The sequence below is a fragment of the Anopheles coluzzii genome, chromosome X, assembly GCF_943734685.1.
Source record: "Anopheles coluzzii chromosome X, AcolN3, whole genome shotgun sequence".
NCBI classification, from domain to species: Eukaryota; Metazoa; Arthropoda; class Insecta; order Diptera; family Culicidae; genus Anopheles; species Anopheles coluzzii.
Genome location: NC_064669.1, coordinates 18,471,417 through 18,489,789, shown reverse-complemented (window position 1 = coordinate 18,489,789; position 18,373 = coordinate 18,471,417). Strand labels below are relative to the sequence as shown.

The 18,373-nt window shown below is 43.9% G+C and overlaps 4 protein-coding genes across 4 annotated transcripts; 2 read left to right on the top strand and 2 right to left on the bottom strand.

Annotated features, from left to right (window-relative positions):
* Positions 1-1,245: 1,245 nt before the first annotated feature.
* On the bottom strand, positions 1,246-2,733 carry LOC120960576 (protein YIPF5 homolog). Its single transcript, XM_040384360.2, has 2 exons — positions 2,555-2,733; positions 1,246-2,402 (listed from the first exon to the last, which is right to left on the bottom strand). Exon 2 carries the CDS (start codon positions 2,374-2,376, stop codon positions 1,492-1,494), a length of 885 nt encoding a protein of 294 aa, XP_040240294.1. The 5' UTR covers positions 2,377-2,402; positions 2,555-2,733; the 3' UTR covers positions 1,246-1,491.
* Positions 2,734-5,832: 3,099 nt separating this feature from the next.
* Positions 5,833-6,983, top strand: LOC120960599 (glutathione S-transferase 1-1). The gene is made up of 2 exons (XM_040384362.2): positions 5,833-6,201; positions 6,306-6,983. The coding sequence occupies exons 1-2, from the start codon at positions 6,067-6,069 to the stop codon at positions 6,870-6,872; spliced, it is 702 nt and encodes a 233-aa protein (XP_040240296.1). The 5' UTR covers positions 5,833-6,066; the 3' UTR covers positions 6,873-6,983.
* Positions 6,889-8,391, bottom strand: LOC120960552 (uncharacterized). The gene is made up of 3 exons (XM_040384358.2): positions 8,109-8,391; positions 7,380-8,042; positions 6,889-7,301 (listed from the first exon to the last, which is right to left on the bottom strand). The coding sequence occupies exons 2-3, from the start codon at positions 8,011-8,013 to the stop codon at positions 7,006-7,008; spliced, it is 930 nt and encodes a 309-aa protein (XP_040240292.1). The 5' UTR covers positions 8,014-8,042; positions 8,109-8,391; the 3' UTR covers positions 6,889-7,005.
* A 7,338-nt stretch (positions 8,392-15,729) lies between these two features.
* Positions 15,730-17,773, top strand: LOC120960590 (fatty acid hydroxylase domain-containing protein 2-like). The gene is made up of 3 exons (XM_040384361.2): positions 15,730-16,705; positions 16,795-17,425; positions 17,514-17,773. Exons 1-3 carry the CDS (start codon positions 16,606-16,608, stop codon positions 17,653-17,655), a joined length of 873 nt encoding a protein of 290 aa, XP_040240295.1. The 5' UTR covers positions 15,730-16,605; the 3' UTR covers positions 17,656-17,773.
* The last annotated feature ends 600 nt before the right edge of the window (positions 17,774-18,373 follow it).

The following is an 18,373-nucleotide window of genomic DNA, read 5'->3' as shown; positions in this document are numbered from 1 at the left end:
GTGTCGTTCAAGATCGGTACGGACGTAGATACAGGATTTTTTCAGGAGTTCTCATAGCTGTGGGACATTTTATTGACTCTTTCTCAAGTGAAATGAATTTAATGTAACGGGAATTGGACTGTACGGCATCCTTGTTGGACAAATCCAACAGGAATTTCCAAGAAGCCTGTCCAAAAAGGGTGTCATAGACTCCAATTACCTTCATATGAAGTTCACTTCCCATAAGAAAGTGTCGATGAAGTGTCCCACAACTATGAGAACCCCTGGAAAACCCTGCAATTATTAAGATTGTGAAGGAACGAATTCGACTGAACGTTAAACAGTCATGGCGAAAAATAGCGTCAGACCTGAAAAATTTCTACTGATCGGCTCGTACTACATACATTGCACCAAAAACTCTTGGCCTTAAGGCCTTCGAAAAACGTAAAGTTCATTGAGTTTCCGGATCATTCATGCAAAAAAGGGTTGGAAAGAAGCAAAATGATCCTGTCACGGCACGCAGAGTATGAATTACATTACGCAGCAACTAAGGAAAACATTCCTGTGACCCAAATTAATGTTCCTCGTTTCTCATAATACAGTTTTAGCTATGTTTTCGAAACCTCCAAAAACAACTTTGAGGTGCTATTTGTAGCGCCGGGTAAATTTCTATTGATTTTCAACGAAATAAGAGGTAAAGATTAATGCCATGCTTTATAGAACTGAAGTTTTGGAGAAAATTGTTCGCCCAGAACTATCGGAAGTTCTATCAAACAGATAATTATGTATTTCAACAGGAAGAGATGCACCCGCACATACTGCCAACAATGTTCACACATGGTGCAAAGAGAATTTAACCAATTTCGGACGAAAACAGATTCGCCTCCTAGCTCTCCTGATTTGAATCCGTTAAAGCTTTGAAAACTATTAAAACAGAAAAAATAGAAGGATATACCCATGGAATTAGTGCGTGCTGCCTGTAAAAGTTTCGAAAATCGTTTACGGTAGCTGGTAAAAGTAAAGGGGGGGATTGATTAAAAAAAAAACATGCTGTAAATAATCTACAGGAATAGAACTTCCAAAAACATACATCAATCAATCCAATGTACTGCGATTTTGTTACTTTTCCGATATTTGAATTTGTATCCGAACTAATTGATCACGGTGTATTGGCCAACTTTTAAAGTGACCCGTGTGTTGGTGTGTGATAGGAAAATGTAATGTCATCTGCACGTTATAACGTAAGCTAAATTACACTCGCTCGTGTTCACTTGTAGCGATTATTATTAGTATTATTTATTGATAACTAAAAGAAACGAGGAGGAGGGGATTTCATTGGGGATAGTTCACAACAAAAATGCTGGCTCTGTTTTGGTATGTAATGCCGGTGTGTGTGTGTGTGTGTGTGTGTGTGTGTGTGTGTGTGTGTGTGTGTGTACACTTACGTAGAAATTAATGAATCAAAATATAGATGGGCACGAGCTTTAAGGGGGGGATCGTAACGATTTGGGTTTAAAATAAAACTAACATCGAAAAGATCGTGAACAGCAACATGGCCGGGTACGCTAGCAGGTACCGCTGGTGCGGATCGCCCGTCATCAGGCAGAACATTCGACTCGAGTAGAGCGTCGCTAGCAGGATGGACAACCCGGCCAGCAGCATGCCGTAGAAGTTGTTCAGCGACGTAAACATCCCGATTATAGCGAGAAACACCACCGGCAGCATGCTGTAGCCGAGCACGCTCGCCACCCCGGACACGGTCACGTGCGATTCAACCGCGTGACACATCAGCCAGATGAGGCAGTACATCGCGAGCACGGATATGGTGGACAGCCCGTAGATGTAGCCGAACTGTGCTTTGCTGTCCGAGATCGAGAGGCACGCAGCCAGCGTCAGACAGAACGCGATCGGTCCGGCCAGGTCCGTCTCCTTGAACAGGTACACCGGGCTATCCACGAGCAGGCCGGCGCCCTGGAACGGGTTCAGCACCGCGGCCGCCTTCTCCATGATGCGCCGTGGATAGATTTCCAGCTCATCCAGCAGCGGCGGCTCGTCGAACTCGGTCGCCTCGAGGCCCATCCCCGGGCCGGCCGGTCCGCCAACCCCGACGCCATCGTCCCCGTACGCCGGTGTGAAGATGGCCGGGCCCTGGCCGTAGTGGGGTTGCTGCTGCATCATCCCGTACGGGTCCGAGCGGGACATGCCGTCCGGCGCGGCCGGTTGATTGCTGTACGCCCCGTCCACCGGCTGGGACGGATCGTTCCAGTACACGGTGTCGTTCGGATTGAACGTTTGAAAGTCGAGCACCTGCGCTTTGTCGCTGAAGCCGTCGTACATGTCCTGCGGCTGGCTGCCCGGATTTCCCCAGAACTGTTGCTTGTCGGCGCTGCTCGACATCCTTTGGCCGTTTGGGCTGTGTGATGCTGGAAGCAAGTGTGCAAGTGGATCCCCCGCCGTGGGAGGAGGTGGCATTACTCAGTCAATCGGACAAAGACGCACACGCACGCACGCACAAGCGCGCATGCAAATGTAGACACAGGTTGCAAAAGAAAAACAAACACGGCCAGGTACCTACCTTGGTGGTTCAAGCAAAAATCACGTTTTAATTATTAAACAACAGCTCCACTTCGTACAGTCGTTCTCCCGCCCGCGCCTGTTGCGATCTCGATCGGGTAGTTCTGTTGTTTTTTTGCTTACACTGTTGGCCACTGCCACACAACACAACACGCCACAGCTGTCAGATGGTTTGACAGTTTTGTCGAAGTACGGCCCCCGTTCACGGAACAGACATCCGTCATGCCGTGTAACCGTTGTCGTGTGTGTTTCAGTCGACTGTTTTGCGGCATCTTATGGCAAGGTTAGGATAGTTTTACATCTCGCTAAATAAATTTTTCGTCAATAGCGGGGGATTGGAATTCACAACAGTTTGCCCTTCGTCAAAAAAACCACCACGTGATCTTCGATGAGTTGACCGTTGAAAGTTAATTTCAAATGGGAAAGAGTAGCCAAAAGGAAGGAAATGGAGAACATGTTCGATTAGATTTGGAATTATTAACCTTCAACTCTACGGCCGGATTCATACCCGCGGGTACGATTTTCATTTTTAAACAGATACAGTAGAACGTCGATTATCCGGGGACGGATTAACCGGCGGGCGGCTTAACCGTGCGCATATATCTGACAGCTGTTCTTACGTACGGCGAAAGTTTGCAGCGATAATCAATTGGGTAACCAGTTTCTTGTGCAGCTCTGTAGTGTCTAGGGGTATTTTCGAAATTCATTTTTGTTCATGAAGAGTTGGTAAACCTACAGTTATTGATTAAAATAATATTCTACTAACGATTAATCGATTGATTCTAGGTGAATTAATAATAAAACTAGTGAATTTCATATGTTTTATATGCGTTTGACATTTCTTGAACCATTATCCGTGCAAATCGATTAACCGGCAACCGTCCGGTCCCGAGCTGCCCGGATAATCGACGCTCTACTGTATAACTTTTTTTTATTGAAAAATGAGAGCTTACTTAATTTTTTTACGTATCTGTAGGGAATTGGGAAGTGATAGCTTTTAACTTTAATATTTTCATAACTTTTGATGCAGAGAATATTACAATTTGGTCTCAAGATAAAGGCACTAGTCTTATTTACTCTGTTAAGGAAATGGACATTTTAAAGTTTCATTTACATTTTTTAAAAAATATTTTGAAACATACGACAACCATTTTTTTTCAATGCTGCACCATATTAATTGCATTCGTAATTATGTACTTCACGGATGATTCTGATTATTTTTATTAAATATGAATAGAAAAGCAGAAATTCTTCATAAAAATATGTTTTTCAATGAGTACAAATCAATATAAAATAATAAACATATGAATAATCACTATAAAAATTCTACTAAATTCCCCAGGCTTTTTCCTACGCAAATTTCTACGCAAATTCCTACGCTAATTCCTACGTTGAATTCCTACCCAAGTGCCACAAATCCACTAAACGACCACTAAACGGCTTCTAAACGACTCAAGTTCTCTACCTAAACGGAATATAGAAAGACTTCGTTTAGCAGACGGCAAACGACTCATGCATTCTAAAAATAGCAAAAAAGCTGGTGGCGCTCTCTGTTGGTGGGATACCCCAACCAGTTGAGCTTCATCGCTTGGAGGAGAGCTTTCTCATTTCCTCTGTACTGTTGTATGGTTTCGCATCGAAGTTATGCATCGCTAGAACTAGAACGGCGATACAATTGTTTAAATACTAAACTCCAACCGAAAGCACCAGTACTGAAGCAAGTGAGATTTGAGTAATGGTCGTTGGTGTTGATACCCACGTATCTGACCACACGACCATTCATATAGATTTTTGCTCAGAAAGTTAGAAGGCTATATAGGTCACGATAAGATGAAACTTGTCGAAACACATTGCGAGAAAAGGATAGCAATATAATGATGAGTTGTAATACGCCATCTATTGATCAAACCAATGAAGCTGTGGAGCTTTCATTTTTTTTTCTATGGATTTCAATTTTCCAGTCGTTTAAGCTTAATCTGTGGCGCTTGGGTACTCTCTTTCCTACGCTAATTCCTATGCTGCACATTTTCTACCGGGTATGGTTTGTCGACTGGAACTGGAATTATATCGGAAACATACCCAAACCAGGTCCAATTATCGTTCCGAATCCTAATTCGGAACAATTCTAGAAAATAAATGAATTTGGGAGCTATTTATGGTTCAGTAATCGTTCATGATCGGTTCCAGGACCGGTATGAGTATCAGTTTCAGAACCGGTATGGTTTCATGAGCAGTTCCAGAACCGGTATGGATTTATGATCGGTTCCAGGGCCGGTAGACGTTTATGATACATTCTAGGACCAGTTCGGGTTCATGATAGCTTCCAGGACTGGTATGTGGACTGGATTCATGACAGTTTCTAGAGGCAGTATGGGTTCATTATCAGTCCCAGTACCGTTATGAGTTTATGATAGGTTCCAGGGCAAGATCATGATCGATCGGTTCTAGGACCGACATGATCAGTATTGGTTCCTGGATCGGTTTGGGATCACTATGGGTATCTGGACTTGCATAGGTTCATCGCTAGTCCTGAAGGTATTAGGTCATGTGCAGTTCTTGAACCAGAAAAGGTGTCAGGCTACTTGCATGGGTTTGGTCTTAGGTTTCTTAAGGGGTGGTTATAAATATCTCATTTTAATTGGGTTTGCTAGACCGTTGTTTTCGGAATACTCTTTACGGTAAAGGGGATTTTTGAAATTTATTTGCGTAGCCCTGTAATCCGGCCATTTTAACTAGTTAATTAAAAATCACGTGTAAAATGAATGAAAAAAGGAATGAACATTAATGGAAAGCATTCAAATATTTTCAATATATTTTACAAAAAAAAACAGCTTAAAAACTCCATTTAAAAGGCAAGTTGTCAAACTTAAAATATATTTAAAAATAGTAAACGAGATTTAAAAAATCCCATTTCTTCACTAAAGTAAATAAGACTAATGTCCGTACATTTGTACCAAATTTTAAATTTTGAGATTTCCAATGCAACAAAAGTTATTGAAGTTTTGGTTATAGAAAGAATAATTTCCCATACAAAATGTATATGATACTCGGGTATGCCGGTCGCAGAGATGAAGGTGTAAATTTAATCATTAAGACAACTCGTAATATACATTTTGATGGATAAATGCGATGGCCCAACAGTGACGCTCTCGTGAATATATTAATGTAATGTAATGTAATGTTGAATATTCAAATCAGACGCCCTGCAGCTTAACTGCACCTTACGCATACTGCGAAAACAATTACACAGGCAAACCAGCTCACTAACACAAGGCTAATCGGTGTCGTTAAAAATACATTCCCACTACACCGTGCACCGCGCGTTACTTTCACTACCGTTCTGGAAGCAAGTTTCAGCTCCGAACCGGTTCTGCCTACATCACTTGCCGTCCCGTCCTATATTGCATACTTTCAGTTCGCTTCCGCCCGAGCGCACATTTTCGCACCGAAAGTCGAACAGTTTGGTCGAGTGTTTGCATTATATCCCGGTAGCAAGACAACATAGTGGTCCAAATGAAGCTGTACGCTGTTTCCGATGGCCCACCGTCCCTGGCCGTCCGTATGGCCCTGGAAGCGCTCAACATACCGTACGAGCACGTCAGTGTCGATTACGGCAAGGCGGAACATCTTACCGCGGAGTACGAGAAGGTACGGCGAGATGAAAAATGGCTTCCGACGATCCCAACAAACGATTCAAACGTTATTTCTTCTCTTCTCCTACCCACCCACCCCAATCCCCATCGTTGTTCTAGATGAATCCGCAAAAGGAAATTCCCGTGCTGGACGATGACGGGTTCTTCCTGAGCGAAAGTAATGCCATCCTGCAGTACCTGTGCGAAAAGTACGCACCGACCAGCGACCTCTACCCGAACGACCCGAAGGACCGTGCGCTCGTGAACCATCGTCTGTGCTTTAACCTGGCCTTTCTCTATCCGCAAATATCCGCCTACGTAATGGCGCCGATCTTCTTCGACTACGAGCGCACCGCGATCGGGCTGAAGAAGCTGCACCTTGCCCTGGCTGCCTTCGAAACGTATCTGCAACGCACCGGGACCAGGTACGCGGCGGGCAGCGGGCTGACGATTGCCGACTTTCCGCTCGTCAGCTCCGTGATGTGCCTGGAGGCGATCGGGTTCGGGCTGGGCGAACGGTACCCGAAGGTGCAGGCGTGGTACGACGGGTTCAAACAGGCCCACCCGTCGCTGTGGGCGATTGCGGCCAAGGGCATGGAGGAGATTGCCGAGTTCGAGAAGAACCCCCCGGACCTGACCGGCATGGTGCACCCGATCCATCCGATCCGGAAGCCGGCAGCGAAATAACAACAACAAAAAGAAGAAGCTTTCTCTCATCATGCTTGATAAGAACTGTGTGGGGTGAATATGCATTTTTTATCAATAATTGTTTTCCAATAAACAACCATCACACACACACGCGCGCGCGCACGAACACACTTCATTCCTGGTGCTGTTTGCCGGTTAATCGCGGCCCGTTCGGGGTGGTGGTGGGACCTTCCTTCGTGATACGGGCGGGTGGCGGTGGTAGCTCGTACTCCTCGTTCAGCTTCTTCGCGAGGAAGTAAATTTCGGCCAGCGCGATGATGAGCGCAATGATGATGCCCAGCAGCAGGCGGAAGCCAAAATCTAGCTGCCCGATGAGCAGCTCGATCCCGATGAAGCCAAACGCGAACCCGGCCGCAACGGAAAATAGAAATTGGGCGACCGCTATCAGGTGCCGGTTGATTTGTTTCACTAGAAAGAGCGAGAAAAAAAAAACATACATAAAAAATACTAGCTACGTTCAACCTTAGGCTGACCGGCGGCACTCACTCTGATAGCTTATCGTTTCCTCCGGCATGTGCTTGCGGATGCTGTCCACGTTCTTCGTCATCCGGTGATACTCCCGGTCCTCCTGCTCCTTGCGCAGCCGCTGGCAGCGTGCCTCCAGCTCGGGGTTGCGCTTGCAGATCGGATTTTCGGGCAGCTTGAGCCGGCACCCGGCCAGCAGCGCGTGCAGGTACGGTACGGTCGGGTCGGTTTGGCGCAGATCGCTCAGCGCTCCGTACAACCACTTCAGATCGGCTAGGTTCAGCGTGATGTCGCCCCTGTTCGGCTGCACCGTTTCGTCGTCTTCCGCTGCCAGCAGCCCGGCCGTACCGAACTCGGGCCCCTGTTCCTTTAGTGACGCCGCCACCATGTGACCGATGATGGTTCGCTCCTGCTCGGTAAAATCAATACTCGACCCCGTTTGCGCCTCATTGCCCGGGGAGCTGCTGCCCGGTTTGTTGACTGTTTTTGTTGCCCGCTTGCCGGGATTGAATGTGCTGTGGATGTCCCGCACGGCGGCGGGGGTTGATGGCGATGCCACCGACAGTTTGGTGCCGATGAACTTGCGCAATTCCTTCGTCGGTACGATCCGGACCGTGGGATCCACAATCGGCAGCCGGTTCAGTGTGTCACTCATGTTTGTTCCTTTTTTTCTGTGTTATTGCTCTAAAGGTAAGTATTTATTATAGCGGGGTTGCTTTCGGGGGTTTGCCAGTGCAATACTCGACACACCTTACAGTAACTGTGCTCACTAATATCAGGGCTCATGTGACCACTCGCGGGGCGTTCGTACGGCGGATGTTTCATCAGCCAAAACAAAAATTACCCAATAAAACTTGAGTCACATAACCCATGCGCTGACTGGGTAAAGAAGGAGCAACCACGTGTGATACAGAAATACGCTTTAAAATAATTATACTACTGTTTGGTTACTCATTTTCTAACTCTGATTTCTATTTGGTGTGCACGAAGTAATATTCTAATTATTTGTATGGCAAACAGAGGAGAGGGAGAAAAAAAAACACACAACCAAGGACCGTAAAGATATCAGGTCAAATTATAAGCCCGTTTTGACAGCTAGGTGGAAGAAGAATTGAGGAAGAAAACTGACAGTTAGTTTTCCGCTTTTGGCGAACGCTTCAAGTTCTCGAAGGAAAATTTCCATTTTAAATCACGGACTGTGTTCTAATAAACTAAAATATTCACCCAAATTGATCTCCACCAAATATTGACCATGCAAAACGTAAACAATCCATCAATACATATACAAGTGGAAAACCATCTGTCAAAATCGGAGCCCAGGGGGAGGATCGCCAAAAGCGCTATAACTACACCCAAGGACCGTAAAGATATCAGGTCAAGTTATAAGCCCGTTTTGACAGCTAGGTGGAAGAAGAATTGACGAAGAAAACTGACAGTTAGTTTTTCGCTTTTGGCGAATGCTTCAAGTTCTCGAAGGAAAATTTCCATTTTAAATCACGGACTGTGTTCTAATAAACTAAAATATTCACCCAAATTGATCTCCACCAAATACCCAAGCGCCACAGATTAAGCCTTAACGACTGGAAAATTGAATATCCATAGAAAAAAATGAAAGCTCCACAGCTTCATTGGTTTGATCAATCGATGGCGTATTACAACTCATCATTATATTGCCATCCTTTTCTTACAATGTGTTTCGACAAGTTTCATCTTATATTACAGGGTTTCCCACGATTTATTGGTTGGTTCCCACGATTTATTGGTGCGTTCCCACGATTTTTTGGTCATTTCCCATAATTTTTTGGTAGCAACCCACGATTTATTGGTCGGTTCCCAAATATTATTGGTCGGTTCCCAAATATTATTGGTCGTTTCCCAAATATTATTGGTCGGTATTATATTATATTATATTTGGGAACCGACCAATAATATTTGGGAAACGACCAATAATATTTGGGAACCGACCAATAATATTTGGGAACCGACCAATAAATCGTGGGTTGCTACCAAAAAATTATGGGAAATGACCAAAAAATCGTGGGAACGCACCAATAAATCGTGGGAACCAACCAATAAATCGTGGGAAACCCTGTATCTTATGACCTATAGCCTCCTAACTTTCTGAGCAAAAATCTATATGAATGGTCGTGTGGTCAGATACGTCCCAAGCGCCACAGATTAAGCTTAAACGACTGGAAAATAGAATATCCATAGAAAAAAATGAAAGCTCCACAGCTTCATTGGTTTGATCAATAGATGGCGTATTACAACCCAAGTGCCACAAATCCACTAAACGACCACTAAACGGCTTCTAAACGACTCAAGTTCTCTACCTAAATGGAATATAGAAAGACTTCGTTTAGCAGACGGCAAACGACTCATGCATTCTAAAAATAGCGAAAAAGCTGGTGGCGCTCTCTGTTGGTGGGATACCCCAACCAGTTGAGCTTCATCGCTTTGAGGAGAGCTTTCTCATTTCCTCTGTACTGTTGTATGGTTTCAAATTGAAGTTATGCATCGCTAGAACTAGAACGGCGATACGATTGTTTAAATACTAAACTCCAACCGAAACCACCAATACTGAAGCAAGTGAGAATTGAGTAATGGTCGTTGGTGTTGATACCCACGTATCTGACCACACGACCATTCATATAGATTTTTGCTCGGAAAGTTAGAAGGCTATATAGGTCATAATAAGATGAAACTTGCAAGGAAAACACATGAAACACATTGCAAGAAAAGGATAGCAATATAATGATGAGTTGTAATACGCCATCTATTGATCAAACCAATGAAGCTGTGGAGCTTTCATTTTTTTTTTCTATGGATATTCAATTTTCCAGTCGTTTAAGCTTAATCTGTGGCGCTTGGGAACTCATCATTATATTGCTATCCTTTTCTTGCATGGTGTTTCGACAAGTTTCATCTTATCATGACCTATATAATATAGCCTTCTAACTTTCTGAGCAACAATCTATATGATTTGATCGTGTGGTCAGATACGTGGGTATCAACACCAACGACCTTTACTCAAATCTCACTTGCTTCAGTGCTGGTGGTTTTCGTTGGAGTTTAGTATTTAAACAATCGTATCGCCGTTCTAGTTCTAGCGATGCATAACTTCAATGCGAAACCATACAACAGTACAGAGGAAATGAGAAAACTCTCCTCCAAGCGATGAAGCTCAACTGGTTGGGGTATCCCACCAACAGAGAGCGCCACCAGCTTTTTCGCTATTTTTAGAAGGCATGAGTCGTTTGCTGTCTGCTAAACGAAGTCTTTCTATATTCCGTTTAGGTAGAGAACTTGAGTCGTTTAGAAGCCGTTTAGTGGTCGTTTAGTGGATTTGTGGCACTTGGGGTGGATATCAACACCAACGACCATTACTCAGATCTCACTTGTTTCAGTGCTGGTGGTTTCCTTCCCTACCAGCATTAAACGGCTTTGAAGGCATTCAGAAGGCATTTAAAGCCTTAGTCGCCTTAGAAGGCGAATAAAGATTTCAACCGAAACTTTCACGGCTGTAACGGGTTCTCTTTGAAATTTTTCAACATTTTGATTCAACGAGAACAGATAGCTTGCTGCCATCTTAGCTTGTTTATATACTGGTTTTGCACCCTTACTATTGTAACTGCCAAATAGAGCAGTGACAACGCTTTTGGTTCCGAACCGAGAAAGCGTGTGTTCAAATCCTGATTTTTATAATCTTTTTTCTGTGTTTTTAAAATTATTTTGTTCTTGCTATAATTAATATAAATAAAAATTACAGTGAACCCTCTCTTATTTGACACCTCTCCAATTTGAAAAACCTCTTTTATTTGAACATTTTGCACAGCCCCTTGATTTCCAGTACATTTTTGTTCCTCTAATTTGGAAAACCTCTGAAATCTGTGTCCCTCTTATTTGTGTATGGTGTTGCCATGGTTATTGAATGATATATGCTCAAATTGGCAATCCTGTTCGCAGTTTCTTATAGCAACAGTTAAGGCTGCATACTAAATGTTAGGTCTCTTTCTTGTTTGGATGGACCTTTCATTCACTTTTCACCTCTGTAATTTGAAAATCCCTCTTATTCGACAGTCCCATCGTCTCTCAAATAAGAGAGGGTTCACTGTATGTGAAGCAAAATTAAAATGTACCTTTAAAAAAATATAATATTTACACTATGTTCACCCTTCATTATCAGGATCGAAGAAATATGTATCTCATTTCTCCTTTTATTAGAGTTATCGAAATGAGTTTGATATAATAACACCTTTCAACGGGTTGGTCTTTAACAATGGAATAATGCAGACCATCTTTAATAAAGTGAAATAGCTCCGAGCTTAACGCAAGAGAACATAACATGTAAATCGTGCTATCGAATCTCACGCTCATATCTGGGAACACTACAACAGTGCAGTGCTGAAGGCGCTTGTAAGGTTTTCTTTTGACAGTTGCAATTTCAAATTTCAAATTGAAAGCGAAATTTTTCATTGACATATTTCAAAGGCATTTAATTACTGCTAAATGCACTGCTGATCGCCTTCAATTCGCCGGCGATTACAAGGCGATTAGAAGGCATTTAACGGAAATTTGCGGGTAGGGTTTGGAGTTTAGTATTTAAACAATTGTATCGCCGTTCTAGTTCTAGCGATGCATAACTTCAATGCGAAACCATACAACAGTACAGAGGAAATGAGAAAGCTCTCCTCCAAGCGATGAAGCTCAACTGGTCTGCTAAACGAAGTCTTTCTATATTCCGTTATGTAGAGAACTTGAGTCGTTTAGAAGCCGTTTAGTGGTCGTTTTGTGGATTTGTGGCACTTGGGAAGACTATCAGAGCACATTGTCAAAACAAAAAATGCTATAATTCAAAGCACATTTCAAAAATTCTTGGTGGAAGAACATGAAGTAAATGAAGTTGAAATATATACTTTGACTTATTATTCCTGTTATTCCAGTATCTGGGCGTGATCGAGCCCCGATGAGCCCGGATAAACGGCGCTCCACTGTATTAATCAATTAACTATTAACTAAGTTTTCTGTGCTATTTTGAATACTTTCCGATTTGGGCTCCGCTAAAGCTGGAAATACACAACAGTTGTACAACAATTGGGCTTTCAAATCTTCCGCGCTTTCAATCACGCCTGCTGTTTCGCAGAGATACCAAACATCGGTATTGCGGCAGCGCGAACCGATTGTTTTTACTTTTTCCAGTGGATTTGTATGAAAACTCGTGTCGAGAAGTGAGTTTTGTATTTTATTTTGCACTTATTATGAGCAATTAATCATTTGATTCACAAATTGATAAAAATATTTCATCTTGGTACATGCAATCATCAGCACCCTACCAGCATTAAACGGCTTTGAAGGCATTCAGAAGGCATTTAAGGCGTTAGTCGCCTTAGAAGGCGAATAAAGATTTCAACCGAAACTTTCACGGCTGTAACGGGTTCTCTTCGAAATCTTTCAACTTTTTGATTCAACGAGAACAGATAGCTTGCCACCATCTTAGCTTGTTTATATACTGGTTTTGCACCCTCACTGATGTAACTGCCAAATAGAGCAGTGACAACGCTTTTGGTTCCGAATCGAGAAAGCGTGTGATCAAATCCTGATTTTTATGATCTTTTTTGTGTTTATTTCTTTTTAGATTAATATTTTCTTGCTATGATTAATACAAACAAAAATTATGTGAAGCTAAATTAAAACAATACCTTTTGAAAACACATAATAATTACACTATGTTCACCCTTCATTATTAGGATGGGAGAAATATGTATCTCATTTCTCCTTTTCTAATAAAAGTTATCAAAATGAGTTTGATATATTAACACCTTTCAACGGATTGGTCTTTAACAACCGAATAATGCCTACCATATTTAATAAAGTGAAATATCTCCGAGCTTAACGCAAGAGAACATAACACGTAAATCGTGGTAACGAATCTCACGTTCATATCTGGGAACACTACAACAGTGCAGTGCTGAAGACGCTTGTAAGGTTTTCTTTTGACAGTTGCAATTTCAAATTTCAAATTGAAAGCGAAATTTTTCATTGACATATTTCAAAGGCATTTAATTACTGCTAAATGCACTGCTGATCGCCTTCAATTCGCCGGCGATTACAAGGCGATTAGAAGGCATTTAACGGAAATTTGCGCGTAGGGCAAACCTCGGATGAGTCCATACACGAACCACGATTATCTCGCCTATCTGTCAGATTTTATAACAAAATTGATAGTAGAAGTCATACGGCCAAGCTACACGTACCGGACGACATCGGACGATGCTATAAATCCGTTAACGCCAACTGTCAAATCTCATACAAAATCGGCCCGCTGTGATCCGACACGGCCCGGCCCGACGCGAATCTCTTGTCTGGGGTCCTACGTTTTATGGCATCGTCCGATGTCGTCCGGTACGTGTAGCTTGGCCGATACGCGGTTTGCACGGTACCACGAAAATCTCGGTTCATCTATTTGCAGCTTAATGATTTAGGCCCGTGTCTGTGCTCCGTCGCATGCGATTTTATGGCACGTGCTGTCAAACGCTTTTTCGTATCATATTGCGATTATTTGGATGATTTAAATAATATAACGATTATGAAAAATTAATTTGAGATTGTTCCTACAAAACACCACACATTTAGTTTGACAGATAAAATCGGATGCGGCGTCCGACGAAATCAAAATTTTTTGATTCCGTCGTACGACGAAATCGCACGTCCGACGTTATCTGTCAAATCCCATATAAAATTTTGACAGGCTTTCCGATAAAATCGCATCCGATGGAGCACAGACACAGACTATTGCATCGCATTTTTTCAACACTTTAATCGATAAGCGAATGATAAAAAAATAAACTCTGAGCTGTTAATTGGCTAATTTTTGACGCTAAACAATGTCAAAGCGAAATGTTGCCAGCAACATTCATAGACCACCTCAGCGATATGTTTCCGAGCAACAATGTTGCGCGCAACAACATTAGTCGAGAACCGTGTAACTCGGGAACAGACTGTAACAAAAAAAAAAACACACACACACAACGAAATGAAATCCCTGATCACAAGACTATTGCATCGATCGACTCCGAGCGACTCCGGACGACTCCGACTCCGGGCGGAACTATTGTTTCCTATTTTAGCAGAGTCGGAATCGGAATCGGAATAACAATAGTCGGAGTCGGATCGGATTTGTGGGTACGCTCCAGAGAGCACATTACTAAACTGAACCTGCGTGTATACATGGAGAGTGATCTCCGCAACGCAACGATATGTGAAATTCGGCACTCCAATACTCAGCTGTTCTATACCGCACAGTGTCTTTCAACTGTTTACCATCGTGTTACTTTAACATTTTAAGCGCCGTGTCATATAAATTCGCATGACGGTTTTGCTCACCGTTCAGCTTTGCATCTGATGCTCAGTGACTCTCTTGAGAACGAATGAGGTAGGAAAGAGAAAACGAGAACGACATGTGCTACGCCGCTTATCGCAATGAAACAAAAGAGTGATAACAATCGCACGAGAAACTGTCGCTCTCATCGCTCTCTTGCCATGCGCTACGTGCTCACTCAAAAACTGTGACGTCAGGCTGGCGGTCAAAGTGTTAAGGATCGTCGAAGTTACTCAAGCAGACCATGGTTCAAGAATTTATGCCAGGAAGAAACCACACATCGAAACCACCATATGATGGAGTCTTTGAAGTTCAGGATTTCGGTGCTCATATCCGTGAAAAGAAAAATAGCTGGGAAAGCCGCTTTGGTGGTGCATTTAATATATTCCTCGGCTTCTTTCAAGGCCGGACAGAATCTATTCCCAGCCGGGCCATCCCTGCCTTGATGACAATCACATTTGACAATCCATCTTCGTGGAAATTCTCGGAATCCTATATAGCATTGATTCTCCAAACTGTGGTCCGTGGTGTTAACGTTAAAGAATTTATTTTTGAAAAAGAAAAGTTTATTACTATACATATCGTGCATTATTTTCCCCACAACCAAGATTAAGTTTTCAACAGGCATGTTTAGAATAAGATTTAAACATATTTTTAATCAAAAAAATATAAATAAGTTTAAAAAATGTATGCCCTCGATGGATGTGGGCCGCGCCAAATGCATTTTCAAAGCCAAGTGGTCCACCAAGTGGACGATCCTAAAAAGGCTGGAGAGCACTGCTGTATAGGCCTTCATTAAGAAGAAGGAAATTAGTAAGAAGAATAATAATAATAAGAAGAAGAAATATATCCCCTTAAAGACATGATATTCTGCTTCTGTTTTATGCCAAATCCCTATTCGATTGGATGTCTCCTCCCCGAGTCAAATACACCTATCATCTATTTATTGAGTCGTTTGTTAGTGGCTGTCACGTTTTATCAAACGCTCAACCAAAACACGACCACAAACTGTCCGTGCGGTGTGTGAGAAAGCTGACGGCTGTGATTGCGATTGATACAAAACCGATGACTCACAGTGAGTGTGACAATTCGTGAAAAACGAGCTTCGCAAAACTCTACCGTTGGTATCTCGCCCTTTGCCCGTCAAACATACCTTTCCTCCTTCCTCTTCATCCCACCCATATCTCGGAGCCTAATATAATGAGGTAATAATGTGGCGGGCTAATCAGCCGATTTGGTTAAATTCCACCAACCAAATCGTATGCACCAGCCAATTTCTCCATCGGTATCTCGGTCGGTGTGGCAACTGGAACGGGCTGTGCTATCTTTATATCTTGCGCTATCTTTGTGTAGTTTTATCGACATTCCGTGTCAGCGGAGTGGTACAAATCCGAAGGTCCCTGGGCCCGCCGGAACTAACCCCTTGCAAGACCCCGGGTGAGATTACGCAAGCCAACAACAACTGTGGCCCGATTGGAAGGAACCTGCGTCGCTAGGCCAGTGTACCAACAAACTATGTACTAAAGGCTTTGCTTCTGCCTGCTCGGAACACCTTTCCCCCATCCCTCAATAAGGCGGGAAACTTCTAAATCATGCTTCGGGATCGAAATATAGATAAATTTAACCGCTCGTTATCTTATCGTAAAGCCGTCCGGCCGGGTAAAGCGGGCGGGTTTGTGTTTCCTATTTTTTTTGCGGCATCTTTACACTACATCGCCGGCGCATCGGTTTTATCCGAAATTTACCCCTTTCTTACCACCTTCCCACCTTCCGTCATCCCCTGGTATCTCTCTAACCGAAAATTGGGTAAGAAAAATGGCGCGTTCCGGCACGGACCTGGCGCAGTGTAATATCGACCGCTGAAACGTGATGGCGCTCGTGGCACGCGTGATGGAACCGATCGTCGAAACCCGCGCCCTGATTGGGTCGGCAGTGGAGCAACGGTGGAACGCACTGCTGGACGTCATCGGTACATTTCGCATTTCGCAAGTCACCGAGAGCGCACTAATCGAGCCCAGCGTGCGGTGTTGTTTTGTGCTTTTGCTTTTTATTGCTCAGGTGACGATCCCGATTTTCTCTACACGTGGGGACTGACCGTGTATGTGCACTCGTTTTTCTGGATCGTCGGCGGGCTGTTTGTGCTGATGGATCTGACCAACCGGCCAGTGTTCCTTCGCCGCTACAAGACGCAACCGGGCAAGAATGAGCCGATCGCCTGGCCGGATTTGCTGCGTGTCATGCGGACCATCCTCTTCAATCAAACGGTCGTCGGTATACCGCTGACGCTTGTCGGCTACCACGCAACAATCAAGGGCAGCGTGCCGGACGTCCGCACCCTGCCGCCGGTGGACGTGATTGTGCGCGATCTGCTGGTGTGTGTGTTTTTTGCCGAGGTCGGGTTCTACTATGTGCATCGCTTCCTGCACATTAAGCCACTGTACCGGCTGGTGCACAAGAAGCACCACGAATGGACGGCCCCATTCGCCTGGACCGCAATGTACTGCCATCCGATCGAGCACATCATCAGCAACATGGTGCCGCCAATGATCGGCATACAGCTGATGAAGGCGCACGTCTTCACTACCGCGATTTGGTTCCCGCTCGTCATCTTCAACACGATACGCGACCATTGCGGCTACCATTTGCCATTCTTTCCCAGCTCCGAGTACCATGACTACCATCATGCGAAGTAAGTGCTGCGGTCGTGCTGCTAGAAACCAAAAGTTTGTTGACATGTTTTCTCTTCGTTCTTCTTCATCTTTTTTGCTGCCCTACAGATTCACGGAGTGCTTCGGGACGTTCGGGTACCTCGATTGGCTGCACGGAACAGATACCAAGTTTCGGAAGTCGAAGCAACACCAGCGCCACCGGACACTGTGGGGCATCAAGTCGGCACGGGAGCTGTTCCCGGACAGTTGAGTCTTCCCGCCTTCCGGCAAGAACCACAACCACATACACAGCACCGACTGCCCTCTACTCTACACCCAAGTGCCTAGCAATGATAAGTATCGAATAAATACGTTTGTAAGCTGACATATCCTGCTGTGAATAGTAACGATTCAATTTCGCTAGAATTACGGAAACGCAATGGCGAAATAGGAATTTCGCCACAATTCGGTCGGTGTACCAGCCATGCGCCGGGAGGCTCTTATCAATCGCGCATGTTAATTTAAATCAAACCGTTAATCCAACATGGGCTTGCGCTCCTTTTGCGTGCGGAGGCATCGTTGTGCAATAGAGTTTTGCTGCTATCGTTGCGATAGTACCAGATTATTGTGGATTAGAAAACGGAGGGCTTTTATTACATTCTCTGCCAATATTCCGACCGCTTCCAATGGACCATGGACGTTTAGTGTCAGAGTGAACCTAGAGAGGTCGTGGAGAATTCTGGTACATTCTTTTTCGGTGATCATCGCGAATCGATTCAACAAGTCATACCACTTTGCGTGATGTAATTCCTGCGGTAATGAGCTCCAGGACTATGCTAATGAAAAGTGCCAAGCTCTTCCTTGCTACATGGCAACTGCACAGAGGTAACGAACAGAGCAGATCCAAATCTCTAAAATTGGTTAATGTGAGGAGATGCAAAACAAAATCTAAAATAGTGGCCAAAAAGTAGAATCTGTGGAGGTGATTT

Bases quoted from the DNA above. Each gene is read 5' to 3' on its own strand.
- LOC120960576 (XM_040384360.2), bottom strand. From the start codon at position 2,376: ATGTCGAGCAGCGCCGACAAGCAACAGTTCTGGGGAAATCCGGGCAGC.
- LOC120960599 (XM_040384362.2), top strand. From the start codon at position 6,067: ATGAAGCTGTACGCTGTTTCCGATGGCCCACCGTCCCTGGCCGTCCGT. The intron at 6,202-6,305 runs GTACGGCGAGAT...TCGTTGTTCTAG, and splicing joins TTACCGCGGAGTACGAGAAG to ATGAATCCGCAAAAGGAAAT.
- LOC120960552 (XM_040384358.2), bottom strand. From the start codon at position 8,013: ATGAGTGACACACTGAACCGGCTGCCGATTGTGGATCCCACGGTCCGG. The intron at 7,302-7,379 runs GTGAGTGCCGCC...CGCTCTTTCTAG, and splicing joins GGAAACGATAAGCTATCAGA to TGAAACAAATCAACCGGCAC.
- LOC120960590 (XM_040384361.2), top strand. From the start codon at position 16,606: ATGGCGCTCGTGGCACGCGTGATGGAACCGATCGTCGAAACCCGCGCC. The intron at 16,706-16,794 runs GTACATTTCGCA...TTTATTGCTCAG, and splicing joins CGCACTGCTGGACGTCATCG to GTGACGATCCCGATTTTCTC. The intron at 17,426-17,513 runs GTAAGTGCTGCG...GCTGCCCTACAG, and splicing joins CATGACTACCATCATGCGAA to ATTCACGGAGTGCTTCGGGA.